The 20,747-nt window shown below is 39.8% G+C and overlaps 2 protein-coding genes across 14 annotated transcripts in view; one reads left to right on the top strand and one right to left on the bottom strand.

Moving 5' to 3' along the window:
* Positions 1–15,864, bottom strand: part of LRP2BP (LRP2 binding protein) — a 38,914-nt gene extending 23,050 nt beyond the window's left edge. For 2 of the 12 annotated variants that reach the window (XM_060652981.3, XM_081795637.1), the window contains exons 1-4: positions 6,712–8,133; positions 5,322–5,448; positions 4,493–4,605; positions 2,685–2,798 (exon numbers count right to left, since the gene is read on the bottom strand). In XM_060652981.3, the coding sequence (XP_060508964.1) occupies positions 2,685–2,798; positions 4,493–4,605; positions 5,322–5,448; positions 6,712–6,813 (456 nt within the window). In that variant the 5' untranslated portion in view covers positions 6,814–8,133. Of the gene's footprint in view, positions 1–2,684; positions 2,806–4,492; positions 4,606–5,321; positions 5,449–5,861; positions 6,170–6,711; positions 8,140–14,421; positions 14,530–14,629; positions 15,571–15,756 lie in introns of those variants that run through there. The other 10 variants (XM_060652982.3, XM_060652983.3, XM_060652985.3 and 7 more) reach the window with 10 other exon arrangements.
* Positions 15,865–15,875: 11 nt separating this feature from the next.
* Positions 15,876–20,702, top strand: ANKRD37 (ankyrin repeat domain 37). Of its 2 annotated transcripts, none has more exons than XM_060653002.2 (5): positions 15,876–16,056; positions 17,097–17,249; positions 19,385–19,476; positions 20,018–20,221; positions 20,469–20,702. In XM_060653002.2, coding segments are annotated over exons 1-5 (510 nt in total). In that variant the 5' UTR covers positions 15,876–15,996; the 3' UTR covers positions 20,470–20,702. The 2 variants fall into 2 exon arrangements, with proteins under 2 accessions (XP_060508985.1, XP_060508987.1); XM_060653004.2 differs by lacking the exon at positions 15,876–16,056 and adding an exon at positions 16,783–16,888.
* Positions 20,703–20,747: the final 45 nt, after the last annotated feature.

Below are 20,747 nucleotides of genomic sequence, written 5' to 3'. Positions count from 1 at the left end.
TTTCTCTAGTTATGACTTAGAAGTGCCCGGCTGCCTCCATATACAGCACAGTTAATGGGCGGCCATGCCAAGCCTACATCAGTTAGTATGCTGAAATGTGCAAAGAGATACTGAGGAAGCTGGATCCAGGGTACTGAAGGAGGTTTCGTAACATTGCTCATGTCTCTCCCTCCCTCTGAATGCCATTCCTTCCTTACCTTATATGCTGTGCTTCTCTTCCAAGCGTCGGCGGAATCTCCCCTGACCCCACGTTTGTGCCTCGCACACGTATCGTCTCAATCCAGGACTCACGACTGCACTCATAGTTATTCTCAAACTATGCGTTCCTTTTCATACTTATCTTTGCTTCTCCAGCATCTCAGACTGTTCCTTCCTCGTTAATGTTTGTGGAAGGAAAGAGTGAGTGAATAATGCAGTGAATCCAACTAAATAAACCAGGGTCGGATAAATCACAAGAGTAAGCACATACCTCGGGGATTGTAGAGTAGGTGCTCAGAGTGCAAAAACTAGGGATTTTTTAAGCTGCTTTTGTGTCCTTCAAGGCAGTTCCAAGGATGACGACCACCCCTGCGAATGGCACCAGTGCACAAAGAAACTCCACTGTCTCAAATAGTAGGACTTGTGTGTATTTTAAGCAACAGGTTTGTAGGTGAACTAGATGTGGACTCCAAGGGATCGAGAGATGCCGACTAAACATCTAGGAAGTGGGAGGCATTTGTCTGTATGGATCTCAGAATGAGGTTCTGGTGTCAAGACAATTTGGAAGTCTTTTAAAAGTCTAGGTAATGTCAGCCATGGACTGAATGAGCTTAGTCAGGGAGAGAGAGCAGAAGAGGGCAGCAAGGGCCTAGGTTCTGACACACTTCAACATCTAGAAGAGAAGCCGCTAGCAAAGGTGACAGAGGATTGGCTACAAAGAGGCAAACAGGGAAAATTGTATTGCCAACACCTAGAGGATGGTGGAAAGAGGTATGTACAGTGTGAGTGAGAATCAGACAAAATAAAGATGTTTCAAAGAGGGTTCAGATTGGATTGAGAACAATGTAGTCATGGATTCCACGTTACTACACTGTTTTAATTTTTGTTTTTTTAAAGAGAGAGAGTATGCAAGCAGGGTAGAGGGGCAGGAGGAGAAAGAGAGAGAATCCTAAGCAGGTTCCACGCTGAGCGTAGAGCCCAACGTGAGACTCAATCCCACAACCCTGAGATCATGACCTGAACCGAAATCAAAGACTTGGACCCTCAACCAACTGAGCCACCCCATGTTACTACACTTTTAACAGGTTAAACTGTAAACGGGTTAAAATAAAATATCTTGCATTTAATGCAAATATTTGTTTCATCATTCACTTATTTCATCATATGCTATGATTCTAAAAGAGTAAAAATTAAGTATTTCAGGAATTATAGTTCCCATCATTAATTTTATACAAGATAAAATCAGGAAAGAAAACACTCATCAAATGCTTACTACATGTGCCTTGTGTTATTTTACATGTTGTTCAATTTCATTAACAACTACGTGACTTAGGTTGATGGTTTTTATTTTGCATGTTGGCTCCAGTGGATTGAACTGGTAATGTAATCTTAAAGCTTTGTATTGATAAAAGTTCTGAAGCTACGTCTGGATTCAGCTAGAAGGGGGGCCATGATCAATTTTCAAGGTTGGCCATGGCCAAGGGAGGAGGAGGAAATGACAGATGTATCTCAAACTTATGTTTATTTATTTTCATTTTACAAATGAAACTAAAGCCCAGAATCCCATAAGGAATAGAGAAAATTGTCATACTGATCTCCAAACCTCATAGCTTAGTTTATTCTTTCTTTTATCTGCAAACATTTACAAATAAATGAGGCCTAGAAATATTATTGATATACATTAATTTCACCATTATTAAAATGATAATGTAGATTATATTTATTGACAAAGACAAGGACATTCAAAATACATTGTTAGGTGAAAAAGGATATTAAAAACCATTATGTATAGTGTAGTCCTACATTGAAAAAGTGTGTGCGATGTGCCCACACATACAAACATATATATGTATATATATAATTTTTTGCATGGGGCAATACATGGAAGAATATACTTTAAAATAATAACAGTGTTGGGGCGCCTGAGTGGCTCAGTCGGTTAAGTGTCCGACTTTGGCTCAGGTCATGATCTCACGGTTCATGAGTTCGAGCGAGTTCAAGCTCCACGTCGGGCTCTGGGCTGACAGCTCAGAGCCTGGAGCCCGCTTCAGATTCTGTGTCTCCCTCTGTCTGTCCCTCTGCCGCTTGCACTCTGTCTCTTGCATCGTCTCAAAATAAACATCAAAAAAATTTTTTTTAAATAATAACTGTTCATATTTGATAGTAGAATTTGGTGATCCTATTTTTACTTATTTTTTAACTTTTCTCCATGTTCGTGTAGTTTTGGAATAACTTTTAAACATAAAGGAAAACATTTTAAAACAAAAGTGTCATTGACAGTCAATGGTAGCAAGGAGGGGGCAAAAAGAAATACTGTCTTTCACATATATGTAAAAATGACTACTGCTATCCTTTAAATGCTAAAAGGATAGATATTATTGAAAGAAAAGTACAGAAATATAATATTAAAATATAAATAACCTTAATCATCTCAAAAACCCATTAACAATGAAATCTTAAACATTGTGAATGAAACAGTAACTTACAGCGTCTGTAGGTGTCCCCAGCCCATCATAATACATTACTCCTAGCTGGTAAGTTGCTTGATGGTCTTTTTCCTTGATTTCTTCAAACTGTTCTAATGCTTCTTCATACCATCCCTACGAGCTCCCAGGAAATATTGAATTATTTTTATTATTACCTTAAAGTCATCACAAACATTTAATTCCCACCTAAATCTAGCTAGGAGCATCAAATATAGCAAAAGACAGCAACACACTTACGGAATTTGGAAGTAAGGCATCAACAGCAGTCAGCACACCATAAAACCAATTAAATAGGCCTAAATATGACAATAGAGGGAAGTGACTAGGAAAAATCTGGGTGAGACTCTCTTTTGTTTTTATTCTTACATTTGGATATTGCCAAACCTCTCTCAAAATGATAGCCTAACCCTCTGCTCAATCCATGCTGCCATATGACCTGCCACTCCTAGTCTGAGACACTGCAGAGCTGGGGCCAGGGCATCAGAGAAGATGTGCACATCAGAATAACCACCATTATTAAATATCCACTATTATTATAACTCATGGCTGCCAATGTTGCAGTTCTCCAGCTAGGGAGAAGACATGGAAAAACAAATGTGATTCTCTAAAATTTTTTCTCCTATACTTCCTACAGAAACCTACATGTTGGGGCACCTGGGTGGCTCAGTGGATCAAGTGTCCTCTCTTGGTTTCGGCTCAGGTCATGATCTCACAGTTTCGTGGGTATGAGCCCTGCATCGGGCTCTGTGCTGGCAACGTAGAGTCTCCTTGGGATTCTCTCTCTCCCCCCACCTCTCTCTTTCTGCCCCTCCCCCTGCTCATGCTGTCTCTGTCTCTCTCAAAAATAAATTTAAAAAAATAATAATAAAAGAATTCATGTTTTAAGGCTCCTCAGCAGTTACAATCTGATAACAACTATGCTAAGGTGTAAGGCACTAATATGGGGCTAATGTCTTAATCCATCAGGGAAAATGTCCTATACTAAAGAATGAATCATTTGTAATCGTGGAAAGAAAGTCTGCTACTGAACTGGAAAGTTATTACTCAGGAAGAGCAGACCAGAGAAAAACAACTTCTGGAAGACACAAAAACAACTGAATTCCTTTTTCTCATAAACTCGAATTAATCAACAATTTCATAAAATTAATAAAAACATCACCAAAATACTAGCAAATACTAATTTTAAAGAACACATAATGAGTTAGAGACCTAGCTGTTAAGACTCATTGTCCCTTCTGGCTAATGTTTGGCCTAGATGTGAGAGAGCTGGAAAAGTCAGAATACTCTATATGAAGGAAGAGAAGGGAGGAAATAGAAGTTTATTTTGAGAGAGAGCTTGTGCACATTTATAAGTTTATTTTGAGAGGGAGCTTGTGAGCGTGAGCATGAGCACTCACAGGGGGAGGGGCAGAAAGAGAGAATCCCAATCAGGCTCCACTCTGTCAGCACAGAGCCCTATGCAGGGTTTGATCCCCATGAACTGTGAGATCATGACCTGAGCCAAAATCAAGAGTTGCTCACTCAACTGACTAAGCCATCCCAGGTGCCCCTAAAAATTATATTTTTAATTTATAGTGTGAGAATGGATTTCATACCAAAATGACTCCTACAAATGACTTTCATTAGAATGACTTTTGTGAAGGAAGGTCAGATATCTCCTTAATATATTATACTTAAAGGCACAACCATAATCTAAGGAATTTAACAGAATTCCCTTTGTATAACAATGTAAGGAACTCTACAGGAAATTTTGCTCTGAGGATCCAACAACAGCATTATATGAAATGAAAACAAACAGGAAATGATACCTCTTCAAAATACAGTTGACCTCGTAGGAAATATGCCATAGCATCCCCCCGTCTTATTCTTTCCTTCAAGAGCTGCAATGCCTTATCCACCAAATTAGCATGGCCGTAACGATCTGATTTTAAAAAGGTGAAGAATTCCATCTTTAGCCTTACGATACGAATTTTCTCTCTTGAACACATGAATTATAAAGAACTCATCTGCCACTTGTTTCTACTAGTTTCCTTCTTAGTTCTCATTTGTGAAACTGGCCTCCTTAGTTCAAGGAAGAAGCATGATCATGGTACCTTACACCGTGCCTTGTATAATCCTGAAATATTTATTGGTTGGTTTCCAAATTAACCCTGTTTACTACTAGGCAGGTGCTCTAGCAATGCAGTGTGCGTGCGCAGTTCTTCAGGCAAAGCTACTCTGTGGATGAGTGAAATTCTTAATTTGAGCCTTCATTGGAACTACTCTAACCAAATGAGCTAGAAACCATCCCCAAATTAATATTATTAAGTGTACAGAAACCAGTGGTAGCTTTAAATGCCATTTCAAAGTAAAGTGTGGCATTGCCACTTCTTTAATAGAAGTGACATCTGGCTTCTCTTTTGCAGAAGGCTGTCCTAAAGTCCTGAGAGTAAAACCAGGTTTGGGATCTGATTAGGAGACTTGTCCACTCACGATTTGCTACCACATAAGCAGTAATTCCTCAGATTCTTACAGGAAAGCTAAAAAGGACCATAAAGTTAACTGCTTCCTTGACAGCAAGTAAGACTCCTATTTCTTGTCTTTTTTGCTCTGGTGTACTGAATTGCCTTTTAGTGAGAATATTATAAGAATCTGTACCAGTCTTTTCCTTCCTCCACTGGAAGAATTTTGAGTTCTTAGCACCATACTGGGAGAGAGCGGTATAAAAGGGGTTCTTGGGCAACTTTTCACTGGTCAACTTCATCCTGTTTTGACAATGTGTATTCTGCAAAAAAAGAATGAAAGACGGGATGGTAGAAATATCTTCCTCCAGAAAAATGCAAAAATGCTCCATTCTCGCTTGGCACTCGTTATAAAAAACAACCTCCCTGCACTTGCCTAGCGATAGGGGACCAAACGACCAGCTGGGAATGTATTCTTTCTGTCCATAGCTATGAGAGGCACAGTCATCCTGGATGCCTGTGTCCACAGCGTGGGGCTAACGATGAGCGCTGTTTGCAAGTCCTGTCTGGCTCTGAGTTCACGTGCTGTGGTGTGGGTCAGGTCACTACCACACCTGCCACCAGTAGGAATTGGTGACACCTCCCATAGACACAGTTCTCGTGCGCTGGTACTTTGCCTTCTAACTGCAGCTCATGACACTCTCTCATCTCGAATTAAAGCATGTGTCCTTTTTACCTGGGAATACACTTTATTTTAGCTGTGTTGTTCAGTTTTATCTTCCCGTCTGTACTGGACTGCCATGTTTTAAGATGGATCACAGTTGGATGGGAAATCGCAGCCTTCATTAAAATGTAGAGGCCACATCATTTGGGATGAAGGAGTCCAGGTTGGCCTAGGCTGAGGGTAGTGAGACAGCAAACTCTGTTGTTGCTATGCTTTTTTGTTTACTCCTTGGCATTCTGTTACAGCTGACTTTTCACCAATCAGGAACAAGCTTCCAGGAAAGGTTCCCGATTGGTGGTGAAGAGAAGAATTCAGGAGACCTTTAGTGTGATTGGAAAGCTACATTTATACTATTATGTGAAACTATTTTGGAAAATAAATTGCTTCATTTATGAGAATGAAGTGCGGAAAAGGGGCATAATTCAGCATAGTAGGAAGAAAAAAATCACAGCAGTATCTTTGTTACTTTGGAAGAGGCATTGAATCATTTGAAAAGTCAACTTCCTCATCTGGGGTTTGGACTATAAGCAGTTTCAACTAGAGGAGTTCCAAATGCCTGTTGCTAGATATATAACATTTTTTGATTATCTGATTCCAAAAATCTCATGTTGACATTAGTGAATATGAAAGTTTCCAATGAGCTTTGGGGTGAAACAATAATAGGTAGAGTAATTAGAAGAAAGCCAATCCAAATAGGATGATGTAGATAGCATTATCAATTTACAGAAAAACTGGTTATAGAAGTTTTTATTTTACTGAAGTCATTAAACCTGTGTGCTACTGTATCCAAAAAGGCTAAGAAAAAACTTGGCATGTTCAGGAAGGCCACTGGACGGAAATGAAGCAAATCAGAAAACAATACCTTACCTCCTTTGAACTCATAATGCTCTCTGTGGCTACAATACTGCACAAGGTTTTTGTTGTTGTAGCTTGAAAGAAGAGTCAGAGAGGGTCTAGAAAACATAAGCAAAGGCTGAACTCTTACTTAAATGCCAGCTATTGTTCTTTGTTCTGAGTGCGTTACAGGCACCAACTCCTACAAAACTTTATGACATAGGAGCAATTATGAGGCCCATTTAACACAAGAGGACACTGAGGAGGGTAAGTAACTTGCCAAAGGTCACAGGGCTAGGAGGTGGGACAATTGGGACACCCCAGGACCTCTGTGCCTCATCATTACTCTATACTGTTCTCCAAAAACTGGGACTAACATGATTTTTTTAAATGGCAGGACTCCTGTAAGAGGATACCCCCCAAATTTAGTACTTTTTAGTTTTAGAAAATGTGATATGAGAAGATTTTCAAAAGGAAAGTATGAGTTTATTTCTGTCAAATCTTGGGATTAGATATAAAATCATTTGAAACTTGACAACTGTTTGCATGACATGCTGTGAATTTAGAAAATTCTCTAATTAATTGGTGATCTGAAAGAAGTCCACAGTTTTAAAGGGAAGGGCTGGTGTAGCGGATGCTGACGGTGCCCTTCCCAGATCCTCTTTACTGGCACCCCCCCGTCTCTAGCAGCTGTGAGTGTTAATTGAAAATAATTCCCAGCTGTTCCTTCTTTCTTTGTCCCCCTGCCAAACATGAGTCCCCTCACTCCTGGACACTTTGCTCCTTCTTTCTTGGAGACAGACCACAGGCCTGAGCATTTGGAAGGCCAGCTTCTATTGAGACACAGTCTGCCATGAGTCTTGAGCATTCTGGCACATCCTTGCTGGGTATGTCAAGAGCACGACTGTAAAAGCCATGACTGCTTTTTACATGGGCCATTTCTCAGGGTTGTTTGCAGAGAGTAACCTTGAGAGCTAAGGCGGTATCTCCCCACAGACAAAAAACAGGCTTACTTTTATAAAAAGTACTGAATCCCTCCTCTCTCCTCCCTCCTCCAATGCTTAGTTCTCCTCTCTTACAAGGCAGCCTACTGAATTACAGGCATCCATCTTGGGTCCTTTGTATCACCTCTGTGGGATTAGGGGTCATGGGGAACCCACCTCAGCATCGTGCTGACACTCTGGCTCTTGCTTTTGCCAGGAGCGATAAAGTCATTTATCTCTGACCCGGGAGTCTTGTGTGTTCTGCCAACATCCATGAAACAGGCTAGCTTGTTAGTTGTAAGTAGGGTATAAACCTCAGGCCCTGCACAGTTCTTGGTACCCCTTCGCCCCAAGGTGAGATGAACTCAGAAGTGTGATATGTTCTCTCTGAGATCAGAATGAAGCTAGTTGCCATCCGAGCCCACATTCCTACTTAGCGTTTCCTCCTTGCCAGATTGTAGTGCTTTCACTTCCTCCTCCTGAGAGCACCCCTCAGCCTATCACTTGAATAAAAATCCCCAGCTCAGACTATGCTTCTAGGGAACCTGACCTCATACAACAGAGGAGTATGGAGGAAGAGGCATTTTATTCCTTTCTAAAATTGTCATAATAAAGGATAACTTCCCTTCCAATGAAACGTTAGACACACTATACTGTGCCTAGTATGTATGGTGTAGTATGTGAATTTTTGGATAATATATCATTGGTAAGAGAACTAAAATTAGCCTAATGATGAATAACTAATTATTCTGGATGCTGGGTGACAGGAAGGAAAGAAAGATTTGAGAGCAGGGTAGGTCTACAGAGACTGGAGAGGTAAGTTCCAGCTACTTCTGTAACAGCAGAGTCATGCCAAATAGAACTGCAGGACAGAGCTGTCTCCTGAGGACTAGATGAAGTGAAATGACTATTTCTTTAAGATCCAGGCAGGTTGGGGCTCCTCTGTGGTTATGCCTTAGCAGGGATTCGAATCAGAATGGAAATAAAAAGAAATGATAAACTTGAAAAATCAGGGAAAAGAGACAAGTGTTTAGAACAGACTAGATTGCAGTAACTAAAAAGAGGTACTACAAGTGAGAAATCATTAAGTAAGGCTTAATTATGATGCCAAAAGACTTCTATTTAATTTTTTAAAAAATTAAAAAAGAAAAACTGAAAAGCTGGATATAAAAGAACTGGTGGATAGATGTGTAAAGAATGAAAAACAGTACAATTAACATCCATTGGCTGCCATTTAATGTTTAAAAGGTATATTACCTGTAAGGCTCCTGTATGTTCCTCCTCTTTAGACTCCTCCTTTTTCCCCACTTCCCCCCACCCTATTCAAACACCCCCCCCCCATTCTCCCCATAAGCTCTTTTTCCGTGTTTCTTGGCCATTCGTATTTCTCTTCTGTTAAGTATCTGCCTTTGTGTTGTTTGTCTTAATGATTTGTAGTTCTTCATACCTCAGGCGTGTCTCTTATAAATAGGATACATTTAGATTTGTTGATTCTTTTTTATACCCAGGCTGATACTCTTTGATTATTACTGGTACGTTTAGTTCTTTTACAATTATTTTAATCACTATTGAATTGGAATTATTTTGTACTTTTCAGTTCATCTGCCTTATTCATGCTTCATTTTCTCTTTTGTTGCCTTCTGTTGGATTTATTGAATTGACTAGGTATTTATTTTGCTTTGGAAATGTTGAACTTCCTGAGCCTTGGGTTGGGGTCTTTCAATACTTCTAAAAAATTCTCAGATATAATGCATTTGTGTTAGTTTCAGTTTCCTAGAGCTGCCGTAACAAATTACCACAAACTTTGTGGCTTAAAACAGCAAACATTAATTCTTTCATAGTTCTGAAGGCTGGAAGTCCAAAATCGATGTGCTCTCAGGGCCATGGTCTCTCTGGTTCTAGGGAAGAAACCATCCCAGATTTCCTTCCTAGCTGCTGGTGGTTGCTGGCAATCTAACTGCTCCAACAAGGTCCAAACAGTCCATTTGGATTTTGGCAAAATCACATTCCATCCTTGGAGAATCTTGGGTTCTGTTGCACCAGGTAGCCCTTAAGAAAGTACCTTTTGCTTCTGTGTTGATCATACACCCAACCCAGTATACACATCTGGGTTGGCTTGATACTTCATTCATGTAAAAATTTGTATCTTTGCAACTCCTAAATAGCAATTCTCATCAAAGTATCCCTTCCTCTTTAAAATTTTTTTTAGGTAAAGATGCATACCTTTGGGAATGTGATAAAATTGTCTAAAAATGGCTTGTAAATTATTTATGGACTAGCAAAAGGTAATTTAAATGTAAAACTGCTGTGAAAATGAATTTAAGTATATTAAATAGTGTCTTTTATGGGTTATTCTTGTGTTCCTGTGTAGAAAAGAGTTCGCCTAGCTGGCATGAGGCTGCCATCTTTGTTTGTTTGTTTATTCTAATTTTTTTTAGTGTCTATTTATTTTGAGAGAGAAAGATCATACGGGCAAGAGCAGGAGAAGGGCAGAGAGAGAGAGAGAGAGAGAGAGAGAGAATCCCAAGCAGGCTCCACACTATCAGTTCAGAGCCTGATGTGGGGCTCAAACTCACAAACCACAAGATCATGACCTGAACTGAAATTGGGAGTTGGATGCTTAACTGACTGAGCTACCTGGCACCCCGAGGCTGCCTTCTTTAGAAAGGCATCCTGACAAGGTTGGTCCTGTTGGCATTTGGGAATTTGACACTCGAGTTGTCCCCCAGCTGACAAGACCAGTTTGCACTGTTTCTGTTGCTTATATAAACAACATGATGATGTATGGTGAATAGGTTTTCCTTCTGGAATTCTGTAATTTTAGTATTTGGAGAGGATGCCTACATGACCAGCCTGCAATAAAAACATTGGGTCCTGAGTCTCTAAATGGGCTTATTGAGGCAGAAACATTGCACACACCATCCTGCATTATTCACTGCTGGAGAAAGGAACACATTGGTATGTTTCTTCTTGGAAGTGGGTGATCCATAGGCCTGTGCATGGATTTCTCCAGACTCCATCTGTTTTTTTTTTTCTTTGATGATCCAATGTATATTCTTTTCACTGTAATAAACTTGCGCCGTGAGTACAACCATGTGCTAAGTCTTAGACTATGTATCTTAGATACACAGCATCTTAGACTATGTTGTAAAAATGTGAGCCTACACATTTCATGGAACTCTTGGTCAAGTTTTAAAAATCTGTTATTTTTTGGGGCGCCTGGGTGGCTCAGTCGGTTGGGCGTCCGACTTCGGCTCAGGTCATGATCTCGCGGTCCGTGAGTTTGAGCCCCACGTCGGGCTCTGTGCTGACAGCTCAGAGCCTGGAGCCTGTTTCAGATTCTGTGTCTCCCTCTCTCTCTGACCCTCCCCCATTCATGCTCTGTCTCTCTCTGTGTCAAAAATAAATAAAAAAAACGTTAAAAAAATTTTTTTTTAAATCTGTTATTTTTTGTTCTTAATTTAATTATTTTTGCTGATGTTTCTAATGAGTTTGAAACTTAATGGTTGGCTTAATCCAGTACTAAAATAATGAATAACTATCTTTAACTAAAGAACTTCAGGTCCAACACTGAAGTTCTTGTCATAATACATAAATAGTTACTGGTGCCCATAAATAAGTGTTCTGGGCAAAAATGCAAAGTACTGTGTTTATTGTTATTGTTCCTTTCATTAGTGTTGTCTCATACTCATTAAAAAAAATGGTAGCGTTCATATATTAACTGGAAGCATAATCTGTACATATATGATGGAAACTTAGAAAAGAACATTATAATTATTACTGAAATCTCAAAAGACAATATTGAATCGGGTGGTAGTCTTCTGTTTTTTCTTTATTTTTTTCCTCCTTCTAGTTAGGTCTATTTGCTTATTTAAAATAAAAACCCAGTTAGAGCTTTTTCCATGCCCTTCCTTTTGGGTGTGGCAAATTTACATCATGCCCTGAAATGAGAGAAAAAAAAAAAAAGTGTGGGAAAAGATAGGATGTCTTTCATTACCAGAGAAGCACTGAGTGGGAGAGCCTGGTAGCTTTTTCATTTTTCTGCAATTTACCATGCATTCTGTGAATATATAAGCTACTCTTGGAAAGACTGATTTTTAAAAAAATTTTGGTAATTATGTGGGATTCGAATGCCTCATCTGTCCTGTTCCTGCTGTGTGAAAACCTTTTTTGGACAGTTAGAGCTACAAGGGCCTTTCCTGAGGGGATTCACTCAACTTCCAGAGGCAAATGAATATAAATATTATTTAGTGACTGTATATTTATTTTCTGGATTTATAGAAGCTTATCCATATGAAGAGTTGATGCTATTATGGATACAGATAACACTCTGGAATGATTTATTTCCAGGGGTCAGGTAATAAAATATCTGAATAAATTTTTAGTGTATAAAAATGGCTTGTCACTCTCAAAGTGTGGTCACGGTTGAGACAAGAAACAGTTACAAGGTGAAATGACAAAAATCTGTAACAACCGAAATTTAAATTGACCTGCTGTCCTAATGACTATAAGGGTCACATCAAACAAGAAAATTGGATTAATCTTTTATAAAATAATCCTGAGCAGACCCACAAGGTTTCTTGTCTCCACCCTATGACTTAGACAATGTATAGGCAACAAATAATACCATCATCTCACACCTATTTCTCAACTCTATTGGGTAAGAGATCAGATTTCATGAAATCCTAAATATCAATATTGATCTAGGTAATTTCTGTGCTTAATGGCATTTACACAAGGAACTCTCAAAGTGTACTGGTAACTTAGTTTTAAAAAAAGACTAAGCATGAAATTTACATTATCATTTTTACCTGTATAAGACAACTGGATAATAAAAAATGATTTATTAGATGATTTGGGGAATGGTGTCAAAAGTTTGAAATTCAGTTGTTTTATTTTAAAAAATGCATATTATTGGAAGTGGGTAGAAAACAGAATATTAGATATATGCTTTGAGTGTATATTCGCTTAGAATTTATTTCAACATCATCTGCTACACTTGTTCTAATTTTTTAATTTACTTGTTCTAATTATTTAATTAGTAAAATGAACATTTTATCTATATTTTTCTCCTCTTAGGAAAAAAGATTAACTTGGATAGGATGTTAACAAATTGTGACAAATCTGAGTTACTGTAAAAAATGAATTTCAACTTTCTACACTAGATAAATGATATGTCAAATACATCAAGTAGCCATGGAACTATGGCCTCCAGAAAGAAATACAATGCGTTCTGTTCAGCTACTCTCTTTATATTCCTTAAATGAAAGAAATAGGTTGTGCAATAAATGCTTGTATTGCATGCATTCATTGTGGTTGGTCAGTTAAACAAGAATCAATGTCAAATCAATAGAGTATACAAGCATACCACATACATTTTAACTTAAAACATTTTATATTACTTTCCAATCTTTTCATGTAGGATCAGGAGCTTTTTCTTTAAATAGAAGTTGAATGTGAGAGTTTATACAGTTACCTTTCTTTCATAAACCAGATGCATGTGAATTCCATTTGATGTTTCTTTCAAATGGAGCAGGAGTTTAAAAATGCCCATGAAACGGCCTGAGCATAGAGCCATTTCTCCTCAGCTTTTACAGCTGATTTATCCTCACCTACTTTGAAAGCATTTTTCTTGAGATTTGATGATTTTGAAAGCATTTAGTTTCCTTACAAATTATAGCTCTCACCTCTCATTTCACCAGTTATATAATATTTAATTATACATTATAATAATCCTTATAGGTGTGGAAAAAATTCAAAGTGATATGAGCCCAAGTAACTGAACATTTAAGACAACAGCCTGGTAAAACTCCTAGTGGTCAATGGGCAGTGTGCTTTGCACAGGAACTGAAGGAAATAGGTAGTGATTGGTTGTGAAAATTTTGTGAGATTTTTTTTCTTTGTTTGACTAAAACTAGCTTCATAAGCTTTTAGATATCTTCTGTCATTACTGTATTTGGAAAGAGGGTTACTTAAAAGTGAAACTAACTATTTGAATGAAAACTTCAATAGCTGTGGTCTACAGAAAGATGGTTTAAGTGGCCTCAAGTCTTCCTTTTTAAAATGAACTTCATATTTTTAGAATAACTTGAGATTTACAGAAAGTTGCAAAGGTAGTACGGAGAACTGTCCTGCTCAATTTTCCCTATCATTTTTGTTTTTGGCCAAATAATCTCAAAAATTTTTTTATTTGAATATAGCTGATGTTACATTAGTTTCAGGTGTACAACTTAGTGATTCAACCTTGCTATACATTTCACTGAATGAAAGAGTTGTTTTTCTATGGATTTTAATATCTATGGATATTCTCTAAGGACTTTCTTTTGCCTTAAAGAAGCCGATCTCAGTAACTTCAAATCTACCAACGATAACCAAAATTCTTTAAAATTTAGATATAAGAATGTGGCCTCTGGGGTCAAATGGCCTGAGTGAGTTCAGCTCTACCCCCTAATAATATGACCTTAGGTAAGGTATTAAACCTCTCCAAGCCTCCATTTCATTTCCTATAAAATGGAGAAGATAATAATACCTATCTGTATGAATCTTGGGGCACAGCAAGTCTCAATGTCAGTTTGTTTTAATAAATTGGAATAGACGTTAGTGGTCATTTAATATTTCTTTTCCATCACTGCTGTATGTGTATCATATACTGCAAGGAGACTGAATTGCACATAGTTCTAGTAGCACTGGAAGATATTTTACACTCCTGAGAAATACTCTTTCCTTCATGGACTACCTAACAAACTCCTACTCACCTTTCAAGACTCAGTCCACATATCTTGCATTCATTCGGTCACTTCGTCATCATCCAACATTTTTTATAAACACTCACTCTAAATGGCATCCTCCTTCTGGAGACACATCTACCAGCGAAGTAAACATAAATAACATTAACACTGCTTGAAAGAGTGCCTGTTGAATATGCATCTCAGATCATCTTCCTCTTCAGAAAACTCATCCCACCTGCTACACGTTCAGAAATAACTCCAGCTGCTTGCTCATAAGATAGTATTTCTTCCCCAAATGTATTTCTTCTGTATATTTTTGTGCTCCGCCAGCTTTGTTCAGTTTTTAGAAAGCTTTTAAGCTCGTTATTAACAGTAAGCCAGATACTTAGCTGAGACATCGTTTTTCTGAACCATATTGTGAGCAATGGACAAGTAGGAAGTGATTAAAGGGAGAAAAGCTTTAACAACTACTCACAAAATTCCCTTTCCTCGTGAAACTTACATACATAACAAAAAGTTAACAATAATTACCAGACTTAACACGTGCTGAATAGAATCTTGTTTTAAATAAAATGGATGCAATATGGAGGCACATGCATCACACAGATATCCCATTGCATATGTTAACTGCAATATAATGTTTAGAACTCTAAGAACTCCGACAATACCTTAATCATTTAAGAATTCGTGAAAATGAACATCTGTGCAAACCTGAAGCTTAATTAAATGCTTTAAAAAAAAGTGCTCACCTAATTGATAAACATGAATGGAAAAGGGAAATTGGCAGTAAGTTCATGTGTTCTCACATATCTCTAACATTCTTCAAATATCATAAAAATATTTTGAATAATTTCAATATAAAAAATACAGAACACAAGCACTGTTCTAGGTGTTTGAACATAAGTATATATGCACACTTATGTTCAGGTACGCATATGAACAAGAACGTGTAAAACTACCCTTGGGTCAGTGCCTAACTAAGTATAATAAATTTACGACTGCAAAATTATTTTACGGCTCTAATTATGAAATAAAAAGGACTGTAACCAAAATTAGAACTACAAGGCCGCTCAAAGACTTGTCCTCTAAAAGCATAATAATAAACACAAACTCTTTATCAGCCCTACTCTCCAAGAATCAGTAGGAAGGAAATCACTGAGCTTGAATTTTAAGCTAGATTAATCTTGGGGCCGGGGGGGAAGGGTTTAGGAAAATATAGTCAAGAGATTACAGATGTGGCCGAAGGCTACAATTTGAAGTCAGGAAGTCTGTTTCTAAAGTTGCACAAAAAGGTATGACTCAAGCTGAACAGAATGAAGAGCTCCAGGAAAGCCCTTCTCCACCCCCACCCACCCCTCTCACCCTCTGAGCAGCTGGGAGGTCCTGCCTGCCCTGCCGCGGAGGAGCAGCCCCGTACATAGGTCACAAACGTTCGTGGCCTGGGTCCCTTCGTCTGTCCTTGAACACTCCCCACAGTGAGTGTTAGGGCTGACACGTGTCCTCGTCCCTTAAGCAAACCCAAGGTTAATGGCCTGGCCACTCAACCTTTTCACAGGCGACAACCTCAGGGGCGTGCTTTAACCTTTCTCTAGGAGGGGACCTATGGCCACGGTTGGCTTATTTTACAGATTTCCCAGTTATGGGCGTGGTGTCACAGAAAAGGTCCGGTTTGACAAATTATTTAATTTTGGGGGGTGGTCGGAGCAGCCCTTGCTCTAAAACTCATCACTTTAGTTCACGTTAACCCTGCCGGCTCTCGCTTTCCGCCCTACAAGTCCAGAGCGAGGGTGACAGGCGAGCGGGGAGGGGGGTGGCGGGGGGAGGGGGAGGGGTCCGAATTTGAACGTGACGCCGAAGGAACTCTGATCCTTCCTCCGGAGCCAGAGGGCGGGGGACGCGGCGCCAGCACCAAGCACAGAGGCTTCCAAAGGCGGTGCTGCCGGAGTTCCCTCGTTTCCTGGTTACGTGCGTGCTAGCAGAAACGAAAACTGCCGCTTCTCCACAGGGACCAGGAGGCTGGGCACGCTAGTGTGAGACGTGTCAAGCCAAGCGCCCCCCATGGCCGCTGCCGGAGCCCAACCGCCAGGCGCCCTCTGCGGCGCACGCGCCTTGGGGCTCCGCGGGGGCCAGTGAGGGCCCCGCCCCGAGGTGGGCGTGCCTGGCGTCTCCCGGCTGGCCAATCGGCCGGCGAACCTGAGCCTTCCTCCCCAGCTAGCCTCGCGGTTGCACGTGCCAGTGTTTGTGTACGTGCGGCGGCCGCGGGGCTGGGAAAGGCCGGGCAGCTGCGGGTGAGGCTGCTGGGGCGCGGCCGGGGTTGGGGCGCGGCCGCGAGGGGCCGTCCCACTGGCCCGGGCAGTCTAAATTCTCCCGCACTCGGGCTGGCTGTGCTCGCTTACCTGCCAGTCCGCAGCGCCTGCCCCGCCGCTCTGCTCTCCCAGGGCCTCCGGTCCTCTGCTTTAGGTGGAGAATGCTGTTGCTTGACTGCAACCCAGAGGTGAGACTCGGGCCCCTTTAATCCGGCAGGTTTACGCTTCCGGAAGTCCGTCTGCTCAGGAGCACTACCGAGGGTGACTGACCACTGAGCGCTGCCGAGTCCAGCCTCTTCAGAGTTAGATTTGGGGCGTGGGGGAAGAGTTTCAGCCGCGTGGGAGCACGGGACTGGACAGAGGCAACAGGGGTGCTAGAGCTGTTTCTTCCCGCAGGTGGACAGTCTGAAGCATCTGCTGGAGGCCGGGGCCTCGGTCAACGCACCCCCGGATCCCTGCGAGCAGTCGCCTGTCCATTTGGCCGCAGGTGGCGGCCTTGCTTGCTTTCTTCTGTGGCAGCTGCAGACTGGCGCTGACCTCAACCAACAGGTAGCTAGGTTACTGATTGTTGCTGTGTGCACCCTGCCCTCCACCCAAATCCACACAAACCCTCCTTGGACGCCAAAACGTCAAGTTGTTGCTGTTATAGGTCTATAGCAGCGAAGTCCAAAGGATAGAAAGTGAGGCTCTTAAGTAATTTAACATTTTCTAGTAGCCACATTAATGAAAGAAAATGAAACATGAAATTAATTTATAATGTAACTCAGCTTACCGAAAAATGATCATTTCAGTGTGTGATCGGTATATAACATTACTTACAGATATTTTCCATTTTCTTTTCCTACATCTTTTCAGTCTGGCGTGTGTTTTACATTTATAGCACATTTCAATTCAGACTAACCACATTGCAAGTGCTCATTAACTATATATATGACTACCGGCTACTATATTGGACAGCATACATAGGGCTACAGTTTATTTCAGAAGGAACAATTGCTGCGTTGCCAAATTAAAAGTTTCAGTGTAGTAATTATTGAAGTAACGATTGTGAGGCAAACTCAACCATTACAGTTTCCTATAGAACTTTCTTACGGTAGCCTGCATCTTCCATTGAATATTAAAGTATGGTGAATTTAAATTGTACTTTTTTTTTTTTAATTTTTTTTTTGCCTCTGTAAAACTCTACCTTGCTTTTGTTCACCTAAATTGGAATGCACGTGTTTGTATTTATTTATTTATTTTTTGGTTATTTTTAACTTTTTTAAAAATTTACATCCAGGTTAGCATATAGTGCAACAGTGATTTTGTTAGATTCCTTAACGCCCCTTACCCATTTAGCCCATCCCCCCTCCCACAACTCCTCCAGTAAACCTGTTTGTTCTCCATATTTAAGAGTCTCTTATGTTTTGTCGCCATCCCTGCTTTTATACTATTTTGGCTTCCCTTCCCTTGTGTTCATCTGTTTTGTCTCTTAAAGTCCTCATATGAGTGAAGTCATATATTTGTCTTTCTCTAATTTCACTTAGCATAATTTCCATCCACATAGTTGCAAATGTCAAGATTTCATTCTTTTTGATTTCTGAGTAATAATCCATTGTATATATTACGACATTTTCTTTATCCATTCATCCGTCGATGGACATTTGGGCTCTTTCCATACCTTGGCTATTGTCGATAGTGCTGCTATAAACATGGGGGTGCATGTGTCCCTTCGAAACATCACACCTGTATCCCTTGGATAAATGCCTAGTAGTGCCATTGCTGGGTCATAGGCTAGTTCTATTTTTAGTTTTTTTGAGGAACCTCCACACTGTTTTCCAGAGTGGCTGCACCAGCTTGCATTCCCACCAACAATGCAAGAGATCCTTTCTCTGCATCCTTGCCAACATTTGTTGCCTGAGTTGTTGATGTTAGCCATTCTGACAGGTGTGAGGCAGTCTCTCATTGTGGTTTTGATTTGTGTTTCCCTGATGATGAGTGATGTTGAGCATCTTTTTCATGTCTGTTAGTCATCTGGATGTCTTCTTTGGAGAAGTGTCTATTCATGTCTTTTGTCCATTTCTTCACTGGATTATTTGTGTTTTGGGTGTTGAGTTTGCTAAGTTCTTTATAGATTTTGGATACTAACCCTTTACCTGATATGTCGTTTGCAAATATCTTCTCCCATTCCATTCAGTTGCCTTTTAGTTTTGCTGATTGTTTCCTTCGCTGTGCAGAAGCTTTTTATTTTAAAAAAATTTTAATGTTCTTTCTTCATTTATTTTTTAACAGCGAGAGAGACAGAACATGAGTAGGGGAGGGGTAGAGAGAGGGGGAGACACAGAATCTGAAGCAGGCTCCAAGCTCTGAGCTGTCAGCACAGAGCCTGACGCAGGCCTTGAACTCAACTGTGAGATCATGACCTGAGCCAAAGTCAGATGCATAACAGACTGAGCCACCCAGGCGCCCCCAGAAGCTTATTTTGATGAGGTCCCAGTAGTTCATTTTTGCTGCACATGTTTTTATTAATGAAAACTTTGTATTTACTAAACACCAAGTGAAATTTATTTAAAAAAACTTGAATCAAAAAAATTCAGAACCATGTAGTTCTAACTGGCTTTCTTGAACAGTAATTAGATTTTACCTGCTAACTTCTACAGAGAGCGTTGTGGGGCGAGACTAAAATGTGCTGTCCTATCTTTAAGGATGTTTTTGGAGAAGCTCCACTACATAAGGCAGCAAAAGTTGGAAGTCTGGAATGCCTTAGCCTGCTCGTAGCCAGTGATGCCCAAATTGAGTAAGTATAAAATCAATGGCTTCAAATTTCAGAATTTTCTTGAACTAAGCTAATCAGACTCCTGAAGCTGAATTATGTGTGCTCTGATGCTTGCCTAATTGACAATGTGGAGTTATCATTTAAATGTTGACTTAAGCTATTAACGATACCTAATATTATCACATTTAAGTAAAACATGGATTCTTAGCAATGAGAGGTGCAATTCTTTTCCTCTCTTGTGGCAATATTACATTTTAGTTTGGGTTTGGGATAATCCCTTTTATACAAGCTCTCACTGACCTCCTTTGAGTATCACTTGTTATATTGAGCACAGAATATTCTTTCATTCACAATGGAATGTCCATTCTGTGCTGAACTCTGTGCTAGCCACTGAAGTTGCAGTAGTAAGGGAATATTGGAATTTCCCTAGGATTCCTTTACTTCTGTTCTGAAACCAACATTTGTATGCACCCACATCTCCTGTGTAGAAAGACATATTTAAGAAAAAAAAGGCTGAATAATTGTCAATTTTTATGTAACTCAGTTTTTGTCTTAAATTCAGTTTATGTAATAAGAATGGGCAAACAGCTGAAGATCTAGCTTGGTCATGTGGATTTCTAGAATGTGCCAAGTTTCTTACAACAGTTAAATGTATGCAGTCAGTAAAATCAAGTGAGCCATCGGATAGAGATCACTGTGTCCCAGGGCTTGGACAGAAACGAAGTTTTGGAAGTGCAGAAAATACAACCGGGAAAAGGAAGTGTTGGTAAGTAATTCAGTTCTGTTTTCTTCCTCCCTCGGAGATCTCTTATTTAGTACAGAATTTATTGTTTCATTTAAACATTGGCAGCCTAATTTCTAGTGTATCTTTTTATTTTCATTAACACATTTTAATACTGGTTTTAGTAACTGCTGCTAGATTCTAGAGGTCAGAAATTGTCCTGCATGATGGAAGGCTGGGGAGAAACCCTTTCTAAAAAAGTTTTTAATGTCACTGTGTTTTTTAACAACAGATTCATGCTGGTTCTGAAAAGGTTTGAAGAAAGCCTTCGCTCCGTGCAGGTCTATTGCTCAGCTACAAGCAATGGCTTTTGGTTCACCAGGTGTATCAAAACTCCTTCTAAGAAGGAGGAGAACTTTCTTCTAAGTGAAGATAGCATTTAAGAACACATGTTTTTACATGCCTATAATATTTTGGTTGTGCATGCTTTGTCTGTTAAATTATTAAAGAATGTTTAAAGAATAAACTGTTTTCTTTGTGTACAACTTGTGGAAAAAAATTGTAGTTTAAT

This window comes from Panthera onca, chromosome B1, assembly GCF_046562875.1.
Source record: "Panthera onca isolate mPanOnc1 chromosome B1, mPanOnc1 haplotype 2, whole genome shotgun sequence".
Lineage (NCBI taxonomy): Eukaryota > Metazoa > Chordata > Mammalia > Carnivora > Felidae > Panthera > Panthera onca.
This window is presented reverse-complemented; position numbering and strand designations above follow the sequence as displayed.